A 14,803-nucleotide genomic window follows, 5' to 3' on the forward strand; every position below is an offset into this window, starting at 1 on the left:
CCCCCACTACTAATGGCCACCATCATCACCACCCACTAGCATCACCGTTGTCACCACCACCATTATTAGCACATCTTCTAACTACAATCTTTGATTTATTATTAATGACTCTATATACATGTTAATTTTCACATTTAAATTTTATTTTTATTTTAGATTGGCCAAACAATAAAATTCAGAAATTTTAGAAATAAAAATTCTGTCATTTCAATTTCTATCATTTTATTATTTCTTAGCAAGCTTAAATTTACTCATCCAGAAGTAGTGTTAAAGTCTTGGAGAAATTATTGGTATTTTTCCACGAAAAGTAAACATTTTTTTTTTTAAATAACAAATCCAATCTTTCACTAAGACTTCAAATAACTATTTCGAATTCAAGTTGATTATACACGAAAAGTGTACTTATATATTTTAATTTTGAATTGAGACAAGGATTTCAATTTATTTCAAGGAGAAACAAAATTTAATACATGTAAAAGATGACATCATACGCGTTTTTTCTGTTTGTGTGTATGTGACGAAATTGCCATTACTTCTTTGTTTGAAACGACAACTAACGGCGAGGTTGGGCTCAATTTCCAGTTCGTCGATTTAATTCCGCTTTTTCTCAAGTTTTTTTTAATTTCTATGTTCTTGATGTCTTCGTTCAATTATGAATTGAATTTTAAGTTTTGTTTTTCTAGTTTTTGAATTTTATTGCAATGTTAGTTTGTAGTTATTTTGTGCTTTTTTATTTTATTTTATTGCAGTGTTAGTTTTTCTTATATAATTTAGAAGTTGAAATGTGATTTGAAGTTGATTGGTTTTTGAGATTGTGATTTTGAAATTTATTTGAGTTGTAGTTCTTAGTTTTTCGGTTAAAGTGTTCGACAAAATGTCCGAGTGAGACTTGGCATCACCTTTTTGTGAGTTGTTTTCAACATCCATCAACACACCTTCTTGCAATATGCCTCTAGAGACGACTATAGTCCACCAACCGTTCAACAAAATGCCACACTAAAATCTACATATTGTTTGCTTCCGAAAATTTAATAGGCTCCAAATATATATATATATATATATATATATATATATATATATATATATATATATATCCTGAATCCACTATTGTCAATCCAACTAGTAACAATTTTGGGGAGCCCTGTAGGGCAACAAACATAGCTCAAGGGTACAATTATATTTACTTATGACTTTCTGTACGTTTGTTTTACTATGTACATCATATGATATAAGACTAAGGATCCTCCTGATCAAGCTCATCGAACTGTTGAAATTTTATCCAACGGCTACAATTATTATAACTTTTAGAGGGCCCCCTGTTTGTAGCCGTTGGATAAAATTTCAACAGCCTGATTGGCTTGGTCAGGAGAATCCTCACCCTTTACTCAGAAGAGGATCCTGATCCGCATGTTTTGATATGAGCCTAATGTATTGCACAGTCATAGGTAGGGTCTAATAAGTAGAGCAATTAAAGTGTCCATAATTTGAAAACAAAATTGCACTGACTGTCGTTGAATGTTTTATCATGACTCTTCCAAAATTAACATGGAACTTTAAGTTGCACATCAAATCTCATCATTTCATAAAAAACTCTCATATTTTTCAATGTAAAATATATCGTTGTATTAAAATAAATAAAAAGTTACTCATCAAATCTCATCGTTTCATCAAAAACTTTATCTGACTCCTGTTTTGAATTTTCCTCGCGATTCCTATAAATTAGTATCCAAATTTGAATTTGAATTCGCATGAAGCTATGAGAACTACAAGTAATTTTACATGTTTTCGTTGAGCCGTTTACAACAGTAAGCTTCATTTTTGCTAGTATTTGTTACATGATTTGCAAGCATTATACATTGATTGTCTTATGTAAGTAATTGCTCAAGTGACTTTTGACATTGATTGTGTTAGCTTCGGGGGATTTTAACATTACCAAGATGGAGGACTACATCTTACTGTTAGAATCATGTAAAATTATTTCACCATAATAGGTAGTTACAATACAATAGGTAGTTTAGCTTGTACAAGTACTTATATGGCAGGTAGTTCAGACTGTAAAAGTACTTATATGATAGGTAGTTTAGATTATAAAAGATCAGTTGAAATCTAAGTTTATGCCGACTAATATTATAATATGATAGGTAGTTTAGCTTGTACAAGTACTTATATGACATTTAGTTTAGACTGTAAAGGTACTTATACAATAGGTAGTTTAGATTGTAAAATATCAATTGAAATCTGGGTTTATGCCGACTAATAGAGCACCTGAATTGAAAAAAAAAATAGAAAAATAATATAACTAATAGCGAGGCCCCCCAAGAGATTTATAGGTGTTCGAAATTTTGGAAATGTCCTAAATTAATATTAGGAAATATGTAGTGCGAATATAATGACTCTAACTTTGGCTTATAACACATAGTTTTTTGTGAAAAAAAAATTTGAAATTTTTATCTTTAAAGAAATATTTTGCAATGTAGTTAAGGAAAATATTGCAAAACCTTTGGATGTGATCCTACCGATTATTAGATCCTGAAACTATTTTTTATTGATTCTTAAAGTGAGAAAATAGAAAAATATCTTTAAATTTAGGTTTTAAATCATTGATTACAAGTGTTTAAAAAATGAATTATAATATATTTTGCACGGAAAAAATATATTTTAAAAAACATAAATATGATAGTTTGTTGTTATGATAAGATAAATAAAAGAAATATTAACAAAATAAAAAATTGAAAAAAAAATTGAAAAGGGAGGGATCGGTATGAAGATAGCGATTTTTTTTATACTAGTCGCTCTATTTTTAGCGATTATTATAAGAAGAATCGCTAGCAAAGTACCGATCGTATCATTTTCTCTTTTTTTGCCTTTTTTTTTTCTTTTTCCATTGAATAGCTATAGTAGAGTAAAATAGTAACCACAATGCAAAGTATCAACCTAACAACAAAAAGTGATGACACATGGAGTCCTATTCATGGACCTAAATAAAAAAATAACTAAAAATTGGACTAATCCAATTGTTAGGCCATAAAATTGGGAAAGGGATCTTTTCCGGATCTCTTCCACCAAATCCACCCAATCACCTAATTCGGACCTTTGAAATTTAGTCCAACGGCTAAAGTTATTATAACTTTTAAAGTGGCCCCCTGTTCGTAGCTTTTGGATCAAATTTCAAGGGTCTGGATTGATTGATTGGGTGGATTTGGTGGAAGGGATCCAGAGAGGATCTCTTTCCATAAAATTGGACCTATTTCAAATTAGTTTATTTACGCGTAACAAATTTGTAAGGAAGAAGTTAATTTAAACCACATATTAATGAAACTCTTTTTGTCAACCATAAGAGGGTAAAAAAACATTTTTGTCTTCTATCACAAAATAAAATTATGGACAATAAAGCAATTTGCACAAACTAAATTTTACAGTTGTTTTTAAAAGCATCACTACATGTAATCCTAACAAATCACCTACAAGAACTCCGGATTTTTACGGGTGTATTGTTTTATGAAACTTCGAATTTCTATGACACTTATTTTCAAAACTTCAAGTTCGAGTTTAAGTACGAACTCTAGGTTCATGATACCTACAAACAAACACAATATACATATGTAGTGAACGGGAATAGCTTCGGGACCTATGTGTGAAAATAATGAGTGACGACCCAAAATATGGGGCTGTCGTGGCTTGCAGGCCCAAAAGAGTGGTTATTAAGACTGCTGGGCAACAAAGGAGAAGTAAATGAGTTAATAGATTATATACTCAATTATTGGGCTAAAAAGGAAAAGTGAAAAACAAGGTCTAACCAATGGGCTTATTATTTCATGCAAGTCCAAAATAAAACAAAGCCATAAAGAAAAAAAACAAGTGGGACGGTTTGGTGCATATGCCCAATTGGGTTGCGGGTCGACTGCAGACAACCCAGGTCCGTAAGAAAGGTGATGCAAAACGACTTTGTTTTGGACCTTAGAGTTTTGGAGTAGGAACAACTTGGTGGCTCAGGCAGCGCGGCTTCAGGCTCCGGCTCCCATGCGTGTAGGGTTTGAAAAATCGTATTTTTTTTCTTCTCTTATTCACGCATATTCAATTCACCACAATTATAAGAACAATAAATTTAAGCTGAATCTATAATTTGAAAAAAAAAACGTAAAATTAGAGTTCATGCTTCATGGTGAATGTTTCATGCAATCATTGCTGAAAAAATATCGAAATTGAAACCATGTTTTATAGATTACTTGGATTGTTTGATGAATATTGTGAACGGCTTTGTAGTAAACAAGCATTCAGCTCCTTAGCTTAGTGTTAGGAGCGTGTTTAACAATGCGTTGTGGCCTAAATTTAACTGAATGAGAGAGAGACGGGTGCAGTTGCATAAAGAGAAAAGGTAAGCTTGGGAATTACTGTGATTATATTTCTCCGTACCTTGTGCCTTTTTTAAGAAAAATAATGGGGTTACTTGCCCTACAAGTAATACAAAGTTGTGCCTTTTTGTTTTTTGTAATTAATTCTTGAATTGTTTCTTACTAACATCAGTAATTGTTGAGACTATAGATACTAAAGTAATGATTTCTGTTGTGAAATTGGTGTGAATGCTCACATAAAGAAAACAACCACATATGGCTTAGGGTGGAAAGTGGAAGAATAGAAGTCAAAATTATATTGCTTAAATAGAAGACGTTTGGTTTTTATTGTTTTGGTGTGTAAGCCTTTTATATGCATTAAAAGAGACGTATGATTGTATCGTATGAGTAGTACAAAAAGATGAAAAGCAAAAAGTAATAATCATGTTTTTCTCATTTGTCCCTCTCTACGTTCATTTCTCTTATCTGACACTAGTGAAGAAAATAAACAGAATAATACATGGCTCCCGTTTCACTTCAATCTCTAACAACTCTGATAATATATATAGGTACACATCATCTGATAATAACATGTGTCTAAATGCTCAAGGTAATCATTATCTTGAATTGGTCAAAGCTCCAAAAGACTCCAAAACAAAATTGTCAAACACTCTAATGCTTTAGCACATTTAATCAAATATATTAAACATTAACTCGTTCTATCAATTATAGTTTTCTCTCAAGTGAGGCATATATATATATATATATATATTATATGGCCCTTTGTAACCAAGTATATCTCGGGATACTAAACCTATTTAGAATTTTTTTTTTTTTTTTTTTTTTTTACATATATTAAAATAAACGGTTAAATAGGTACCCGGTTATAACCGTGGGTAATACCCATAACCGTCCATTTAAATTTCACGGATAAACGGTTATACCCATAACCGTTTATTTATTTAAACGGTTACCCATAACCGTAACCGTCAAATTTAAATGAGCGGATAACCACGGTTACAACCAATGAGTATTTGCCCATCCCTATATGAGAGAAGAGAAATGTTAACAACATTCGCATTTAAACATTTTCGTTCTACCGTCTCAGCTCTACTTCTCATACTATAATGTTGCTTGATGATCTAAACCGTCTGCTTTTTAAATCATCGTTTAAAGATCATCTATGCTAAAAAATTAACTAAGTCTATAATCGTTCAATCATCTAATCATTATTTAGTAAAAAAACGAACCATGTTTCTCACTTAAGCATTGAAATTTTGACGTTAATCATGTTTCACAATAGCTTAATTTTGGCATTTTACATTTTAAATAAACAAAAACAACTACGATAAGTCCAGATAAATAAAATCATCTAAATGTTAATCCTGCTTTGAGTCTTGAGGGAGTGCAGGTTTCCTCTGAGCAAGCAGCAGCTTTGTCCTCTCAAGGACTCCAAAAAAGATTGATCCGCCTATGCCTATCCACAGTACTCTCGGCCCGATGCCCTGAAGCAAGCAAACACAAGATATAAGATAACTTTGGTCAGCAACGAATGACTGATCGCATCATGATCAACGATCTGTAACATTTCATACACAAAAGCCCCGCAAATCCAGGCCTCAGAGCTCGACTAAAACCTGTTTAGTACGTCAGATACTTTGTGATAAGTTGAAGGGATCACAAAAAGTTATTCTCCATTTCGAGCCATAAGTCGTATCAGTAAGATGATTATGGAACCGCCAAGAGATGTGATAGCATAGACTAAAGCATATCCAACCCAAGACCCAAATATAGAGACAGTACAAGTATTTATGGACCAGGAAGGAAATGAAACTCTGTACAGTTGGCTACCACATATTGCGATCTCATGTGATATTTCACCCAGTTAATTTCATGAAAAGTGCCCTTTTGGACCCATATCCTAATCTTAATCAATGTGTTGACAAAATTCGAACTGCTCGAACATAAGTGTAAAATGGTCCAAACTACGGAGATGAAATTGTATTTTCGACGCATTGCAAGAACATAAAGTCCTTTGATTAATTGTTAATGAAGGTTAGTGATTAGTCAACGATCGATCCAGCTAAAGCATCCTACAGGCCTCATATCATACCTCTAGTGACCATCTAAGAGATACATAACTTAATATGAAATGCAGAATATGGAACCGAAAATAAAGTGTAAACCATTTTACTTCTTTGTTTATTTCCTTTTCATGGGCTGCTAGAAAAAAAAACATGGGATTCATATTTTGTATGAAATTAAAATAACGGATGCTTAATACACACCTTCAAAAGAGCAGAACGTCCTTCTTCCCTCACAACAGTTTGAACACAATCAATGATTCCCTTGTACTGGTTTGCAGATCCCTTAAAACAAGCAAGCAGACAAACGATATAACTGTTTCTTAACAGAGAAGCATACGCGCACATGACTCCGTGCAAAAACTTATGTCGTGGTTCTTTGCAAGAAGAAATCTAAACACAGGTGCAAACAATTGGAGGTTGCCCAAATGTTTGTTAGTTACTCATTTTAAATTAGCCCTTATGTGAGTTCTTTTAATTAGCGCCCCCTCAAACTATGGGGAAGAGGATCCTCTCCTGAGCATAGGATGAGGATCCTCCTGACCACAAAATCCGGGCTGTTCAATTTTAATCCAACGGCTCTAAACAGGGGGTTCCCTAAAAAGTATAATAATTGCAACCGTTGGATTAAAATTGAACGGCCCGGATTTCGTGGTCAGGAGGATCCCCATCCTATGCTCAGGAGAGGATCCTCTTCCAAACTATGGTATATAATATGGCATCCCTGAAATAATTTCCAAGCTCTGCCACTGGGCATACATTATAGTACAAGAGCTTCGATAAGAATAACAGAAAGCAGAATAGCAGTTTGGCCTTACCTGAACCATTAGCCTGGTTTTAATCACATCAAGCGGAGTGGTTATTGCTCCAGTTACTGCGCCTGCAAGAGTTTGATATTCAAAATATGAGAGATTTCATACAACCGACATGACAAGGTTAGTTTTGTATCTTAAAGGGAGAATGAGGTCTCTTATACGTGTCCCAAAATTAGTAAATTGCAGGGAATGAGGTTATTGCGGTTCATGACAATAGAGGTAGAATAGCACTCTTCCATGAAGTCTAGACAAGTGCTCAGCCAACCGAACCAACTTCTTCCCCACCCCCAAAAGAGAAAACCAAAAAATAAGGAAAAAAAAAATGCAGCTGTATGTCAAAGTGAACGGAAAGTGAAGAGAAAACTGCATTAATATGTGCATTTGCTTCCATGAATGTAAATCACACCCTGGGAAAACCACTGCTAGAATCCATTGGATAGAATCATAGAAGTCAAATATTTAACCAGAATTTATCATTTCTATGTCTTAAATTTTCAGTGCATGCTAAGGAAGCTCGATCAACCACCCATCAGAAAAGTTAAATTTTGACAAGATTTACGTGATTGCAAAGCAGTAGTATATGATACAATCCAGTGTTTCATACAAAACGACGAGCAAAAGCTATGTACCAGCAAAAGCCCCAATGATAGCATTTTCAGGGTCGTTGAGCTCTCTTTTTGCCTGACAAACAGAAACAGAGTAAAAAGTGATTAAGGGAGGCAGTACAGGATTTATGGCATACAATCACTTTTTTATCTTTATGGGTTTGGATATGTTAAGTGTTTAAGGGCATTGCACTTTTCTCTATATCTGCAGATTGGAGAGCTGTTGTGGTCCGCACAGGTACCATTTGAGGTGGACCCTTAGTTTGGAGGGTTTTATGTACTTAACCCTTAATAATATCACATTCACATGCAAGTCTTTCTTTTCTAAACCCTAAAATAATAATTGTTTTTCTTTTAAATGCAAAACTCCTTTAATTTCTTAGTATGTAAATTGCCTCCATAGTGGATTTGCCGAGCACAAACCCAATTTGGTCGTCTCCACAATTGATTCTTGCTTAATCATTGTTCTCTTAGCTTCTTTGACTTGGCAGGACCCAAGTATTATCCTTATTAAATCATTAGTTACCGACTCAACTTCCACACTTCCAAGAGTTTTACATCCCTCTGTAGGTGTTTTATATGGTTTTAACGGTTTCATTGTTACCCATAGTTTAAAGTAACCTCCTGCCTTTCAAAACTTCCTGATCCCTTTACCCAAGAGAACGTAACATACTAAACCAATAATCATAAAACAAAAAGAGAAGTACAGACCCCATGACTACATAACCCCATAATTTCACACTTTTGTGAAAGAAAGTTGTTTTATCAGTTGAAATGAAAAATAAGTTTAAATGTTCCATTCCAAAGGTTCTATGTGCCTCACAAAATGTCAATAAGTTTATAAACAAAAAAAAAAAAGGATAAAGTCATGAACATGAACTGCAAGTAATACTTTTTGAACAAGGATTTATCCAAGAGGAACCTTATCACTTGTCAAACATAGCATCAGCACCAGTTACGCAGTCAAGGTACTAAATGGAAAATATTAGCAGTCATAAGTAATTTTAATCAATGGCTCACTCTAGTCTGCAAAAATAATCGAAAGGTGGTGAGAAGCTTACTGCTTTTTTGTAACCTAGCCGAAGCTGCTCGTATAGGCAAAATTGAATTGCATCAAATGGTAAATCTCTCAATAAAAACGATCCATATCCCTACTTTTCCACAAAAGAAAAAAGGTCAAAATTGAAAAATAACTTAACACTTTAATAGGGAAAAGAGAGAAAGCAAATGACAAAAACAGATGGACAGACGAACGAAGGGACGTTAATGCCTCTCGGTTGTGTAATACAATATTGCTAACAAAAACAGAGACCAAAACAGCAACAGACACCATCTCATAATGAAAACCAGTTCAACTTTTTGACCTAGGAGGAAATCTAGGAACTTCCAATCCAATTTCTACGGAAATAGGGACTTGATTTGTCCTCTAGTAAGAATACACACCGCATAGAATCCTTTAAAGCCCTCTTTAAAAGCAATATGGCGGACAGCAACAGAGGCTGATGTAAATTGCCCAGTTTGCATCCTTTGCTTAACAACCTGAGAAATAGTAGGACAGAAAAATATCAGCCAAAGATAATTGAACATGGAAGTGCATAAGTAAACTACTGTACCTCTGTCGGAACACGAACGAGTGATGCAGCAATACCTCCAAAAGCCCCTGCTGTCTACAGAAGTTCAAGAAAAGGATTTCTATCAAGACAAAACAGTTTACACCAGCCAATTTATCAACATAAGTATCAGGCAACCAAATAGGTTCAAAGGATTACTAAACTGTATCATTGACAAGAAATAAATTTTTCTAAAATATATAATTGAGGTAGCTGATTCCATAGAGCATATGTAGATCACAACCACATCATGTAATACTAGACTACTGATCTCATTTGGTGACCGTTGAGACATAATAGGAGGCATGCATCAAAAGGTGTTTGATAATTCCACTAGTGGTATAAAGCACCATGCATTCTGAGACTGAGAGCAACAATCTTTATGATGTAACGGGCCTTCATGCATAAAGTAATAAGCAGAGAAGACTTTGCAGACCGCTCATTGGTCATAGTCCCACTTGAAATACATATAACATAGAGGAGTAGATATATTTCTCTTACAAAATGGGCTAGAGCACTTAGATTTTCAGGGAAAATCTTCAACAGTTTTTTCTTCGCAGGTTCATACACTCCAACAAAAATTGCAGAAGCCCTGCACACAAGTAAATAATTTTTACACACACATTAGATTGTTCTTCACAGTAAACATTTTATAGCACTGGCGGAAGGTCCACTAAAATCTGATATGTGATGTGGTAGTGACAGACTGCAAATCCTTACAGGAAAGGAATTTTACTCTAGTAGTAATGTAGCTGCTTTGTGTGTGTGCACGTGCGCATATGAGGAACTGAACTATACAATGTGATCCAACGGTCTGAACCATTCATTTTTTAGGTCCATGTCACAGATATTTCTTACAGAAACCGACTTGCAGACCATTTAGCCATCTAACTATTATCAAATGAAATTTCCACTAAACAATGAACTGGTCATGATGACAAAAACTAAAAATCACTAAACATGAACTCTGCCATTTAAGAACTAACACTCCACTATCCATGTTCATGGCATAGAAATACAATAAGCATGCATATCCCAATTACTATTAAGCCAATTAGCTCATGCATGCACCTGATATTCAGAAGGTACTTACGGTAAGACACCAGCAAGATTTCCAGTCAATCCAGAATAAAGCCCCTTAAAGGCTATTTTCCCTCCACCACGAGCAGCCTGTTCCAAAGCTCAAAACGGTGTTCATAAATAACTTGATGGTCAAGATAAAAATTGAATGTACGCAAACGTATTGGATAGACCATTCTTGGATTCCTAGACAGACCTTATGCAGCATGCAGATACAAAAAAGGGAATGAGGAAGAAAAAACAAAACAACTGAGTGCTCAGTCTCACAGCACCAAAATAACAAGTAGTTCACTTAATACTTTCTGAGCTACCATGGTTGTTTGTATCCAATCGTAATATTAAACCATATACATAATGGATAGGCTAGAGGACCAGAGGCTCAAACCTATCAAGTTTAAATACATAACTGAACTAGAATGCACTTTCATTGTTAACCTGCCTGCAGTCTTGTCTTTATGGTATCAATGGGGTATAGAGCTGTTTCAACAACAACACCGGCTGTACCTCCTGCAATGACACCCTCTGCAAATCCAGCCATACTAGTTATTAGTTAAATCAGGTGTGCAGTATGTAATGCATGTAGACCAACTAATCCAAGAAATAGAATATGTTATAAACTGAAAGACTATTGGCTTCACCTCTTCCTCCACAACCAAAAGCTCGTTATAAAGCCACACACTAATGCCCACACCATGCTAGCTTTTTCATTTTTCCTTTGCTCAAAAAAGCAAGAGTTGCCACCTTTTTGCAATCACTCTGATATTGTCTAGCTCTACTCCCCCTCAACAACCTACTTGTGAAACTAATCTTTACTCTACATTAAACCTCTAAGAGTTAGCAGTCCCTTAATACATTTGTCAATACAAAAAATTGGCTTAATTATGATGCTTAATGAACTGCAACCTAGAATTTAACATATAAGTAAACACTAATCAATATCTTCAACTGTAATTATTAAACGTACCAAATAAAGTGCGTAAGAAATCAAAGGGTTTCTCTTCCTGCATGCTGACTGATGCAAAAGACTTTCGTGTTCCTATAGGCGCATACTGCGTTTTCTGGCTATATTCATCTGCAAAACCATATCACTCATTAAAACAAAAGGCAATAACATTTAAATATAAAATACCAAGGGAACGTACAAAAATTCCGCATCATCAAAACAAAGAGCGTAGGTAGTTAGATATCAATACGTATTATAATCCCTATACAGGAAAGTGTATCCTACTCCTACCTCATAAAACCAGGGTATTGTTCTAGACTTCTAAACGATTTCTACCTAGTAAAGAAAAATATTTGCTTAAATGTAATGCTTAATCTATGTTCAATACAAAACAGGTTATAGCAACATATTTTATATGATTTCCCAAATTAACATTGAAGAGAGAAATTTTCTATAAAAAGGCTAGTTCCTAATAAACCTCGAGAGATCATATGAGATACACACTACTGTAAATAACAGAGGGCTCTAAATATTTCTAATTCATAAAATAAACTTCTTAGAAATTATGATATATTGTTTATGCAAAATAAATTCGTTAGACTAAATGCTCGTAGATACCATATAGAGAAAGTGAAACTGAATCCTTATAAAAAATAAAAAAAACAATAACCGCCAAACCTTATCCTACTAAGTGGGGTCGGCTGCGCAACATCGGGAGTATTTATACATAACTAGGAAATAATTACATTGGGAGTATTTACAAATAATTGAGACATCTCACATGTGACTAGGATTCAGATTCTATACAATTTTGACTAGATAAACTTTTAGTCTCTTCATTTTTTGGGTGTTAACTGTTCAGGAAAGCTTAAGCATTCAACAATGGCTACAACATATTATATCCAAATTATTCAATGTGGTGCTAAATTATGCTATTAATATCAATAAATAGGAAGATTAAGGAGAAAAAAGGCAGAGGAGCAAAAATTGAGAAAATTGTTTACCTGATGAAGTTCCTGAGCCCTTTTTCGAGTCCACTGCTAGCGTCAGAGGACCCATTGAGGTCCAATGCCTGCCCAAACCAACCAACTATGCAATTACTCAAATTTCAAACGGAAAGTTGCAGAAGTCAAATTAAAGCAGAAAAATATTGTGAAAATTAATAAAAAAAAATGTATTGAAATGGTTGAGAGGCAGACCTGAAACCGAAAGAGATGGATGATAGAAGGAAGGAAGAGTCAGTGATGGCGAATGTCGAATGGCGAACGGCGAGGGTGAGAGTCTCGGTCAGTCCCCACTTCGCCTCTTATCTCTCTGCTGCTGCTGCTGCTGCTGCTGCTACTGCTAGCCTGCTGCGGGTTTTGCCTATGAATTCCCTTCACAGATAAATTATACAGTGATACAGCCCTACCACGTCAGTTGTGGTACTTCCACTCAAAACTTGCCATTTGTACCATTTTTTAACAGCTGGATTAAATAAAAAATTAAGAAACAAAATGAAAAAAAACAAAAAATCCCCTCCATTAAACGCAGTCGTCCCTGCGTCGTCTTCCCCCATTAAACGCAGCCGTGTCCCTCCGTCTTCTTGTACAGTTCGCCGGCGAGTGTTGATGATCGCGGTGGCGGATGACACATGAGGACGACAGAAGCGGTGATGATGTAGCAGAGGAGGGCTCTAAACGACTCCGGAGAGGAGAAGGAAGTAGTTGCAGAGGAAACGAGTGAGTCCAGGGGAGGAAGACGACGCGCCGGGGCCGAGTTCGTCAAAGAAAAATAACTTTGCGATGCTTCAGAGGCGGTCGTACCATCTGATGCTCGTTTTCTGGGCTTTCAAGCTGTTGAAATCCCACACTTCTATTTACGCAGAGGAGAGCATGGGAACCATTTGCTGGATGCTGAAGGTGGAATTAGTTTTGAAGGGGGGAGATGATATTGTATGACATTCGAGGTGATATTCCAGGATGGCAGCCATGGCAGGTGTGAGAGTGGTGGCCGGAGATTTAATTTAAGTTTTTTTATTTTTAATTTCCTTTTTAACAAGGAAAAAACAAAGTGTAAAATGCGGGTTTAACCTCTGAACTAGTATCCAATGGAAATTGACTCTGAACTATTTTTCTTGTAAGTTAACTTTTTGAATTATTTAAAATCAGCTAATTAACTCTTTGTCATTAAATTTTGTCTATAATTCTGTCAAATTCAAGGATAAATTGATCATTTTATCATAAATTCTTATTATCATCAATAAAATTATGACACATAAACACAAAATAATGTGTAAAACATAGAGCATAATAAAACATCAAAAACTGAACGTTTATGTAAAGCATACAGCATAATAAGAAAACATAAAAAATAAAAAATAAACGAACATTTACATAACAAGCCATTTCATATTGTCATTACACATTATTTTGTATTTATATGTTATAATTTTATTGGTAGTTATAGTTAACAAATAAGAATTGATGATGGAAATACTAATTTGCTCTTGAATTTGACGAAATAGTAGATAGAATCTAGCGATAAGGAGTTAATTGGTTAATTTTTCCAAAAAAAAAAGTTTAAAGAGTCAGTTTCAATTGGAATAATAGTTTAAGAGGTCAAATAATTGTTTACTAAAACGGAAAACATAGAGAAGGCTTTAAGTTTAGCCGCAAAAAAAATTTGCGCGGCAAAATTTGAGTGGAATTAGTAGGGGTGAATTTTTTTGCCAAATTGTCATACCAGCCGTGGCAATTGTGCCATACCAAATTTGTGCCAGATGGTAATGGTACGATATTGTATCGTACCCAAAATTTTACAGTACGGTATTGTTAATTGATACCATTACCACGGTATTACAGTACTGTACTGAAAATATAATATAATATATTATTATATTAACACATATGTATAATATTCCATTGCTTGCTTGATTTGTATAATGAGTATAGAAGATTGAAAAATGTTTGCTTGATTTGTATAATGAGTATATGAGGGGTTATTCTACTACCATTGGGGTTCCATTGGAAGATGTGGAACTAAATAACGAGTCCATAATTCAAGCTTCCGGGGGTGATGAGAACAAAATTGAAATGATGAAGGAGCTTATACAAGAAATGAGGGAGCAATGCCTTTTGGAGATATCTAATGAAGTTGATAAGTACTTCGCCACTCCTTATATTATCAATGTTGTTGGTGGCTTTGATCTCTTGAATTGGTGGAAATCAAACATCAAATAGTTCCCAATTCTTTCACAAATAGTCAAGGATATATTTACAATCCCCACTTCTACCGTTTATATTGAAAGTGCATTTAGCCTAGAGTGAAGGATTATGAACCCTTTTAGGGCATCT

At 34.6% G+C, this 14,803-nt stretch overlaps 1 protein-coding gene across 2 annotated transcripts; it reads right to left on the reverse strand.

The window, feature by feature from the left end:
• Nucleotides 1-5,536: 5,536 nt before the first annotated feature.
• LOC137722935 (S-adenosylmethionine carrier 1, chloroplastic/mitochondrial-like) lies at nucleotides 5,537-12,803 on the reverse strand. Of its 2 annotated transcripts, none has more exons than XM_068462065.1 (13): nucleotides 12,668-12,803; nucleotides 12,473-12,540; nucleotides 11,490-11,597; nucleotides 10,965-11,047; nucleotides 10,539-10,615; nucleotides 9,947-10,037; nucleotides 9,449-9,502; nucleotides 9,279-9,374; nucleotides 8,897-8,986; nucleotides 7,860-7,911; nucleotides 7,234-7,295; nucleotides 6,620-6,700; nucleotides 5,537-5,836 (listed from the first exon to the last, which is right to left on the reverse strand). In XM_068462065.1, the coding sequence occupies exons 2-13, from the start codon at nucleotides 12,525-12,527 to the stop codon at nucleotides 5,711-5,713; spliced, it is 975 nt and encodes a 324-aa protein (XP_068318166.1). In that variant the 5' UTR covers nucleotides 12,528-12,540; nucleotides 12,668-12,803; the 3' UTR covers nucleotides 5,537-5,710. The 2 variants fall into 2 exon arrangements, with proteins under 2 accessions (XP_068318166.1, XP_068318167.1); XM_068462066.1 differs by having other exon boundaries at nucleotides 12,473-12,557.
• Between the last annotated feature and the right edge of the window lie 2,000 nt (nucleotides 12,804-14,803).

The sequence above is a fragment of the Pyrus communis genome, chromosome 17 (genome assembly GCF_963583255.1).
Source record: "Pyrus communis chromosome 17, drPyrComm1.1, whole genome shotgun sequence".
NCBI classification, from domain to species: domain Eukaryota; kingdom Viridiplantae; phylum Streptophyta; class Magnoliopsida; order Rosales; family Rosaceae; genus Pyrus; species Pyrus communis.

What these genes read in the sequence shown, in the direction of transcription:
- LOC137722935 (XM_068462065.1), bottom strand. Translation starts at nt 12,527, where the DNA reads ATGGGTCCTCTGACGCTAGCAGTGGACTCGAAAAAGGGCTCAGGAACT. An exon ending in GGGCTCAGGAACTTCATCAG is followed by an intron (nt 11,598 to 12,472) that starts GTAAACAATTTT and finishes ATGGTTTTGCAG; the next exon opens with ATGAATATAGCCAGAAAACG. An exon ending in TTTCTTACGCACTTTATTTG is followed by an intron (nt 11,048 to 11,489) that starts GTACGTTTAATA and finishes CTGGATTTGCAG; the next exon opens with AGGGTGTCATTGCAGGAGGT.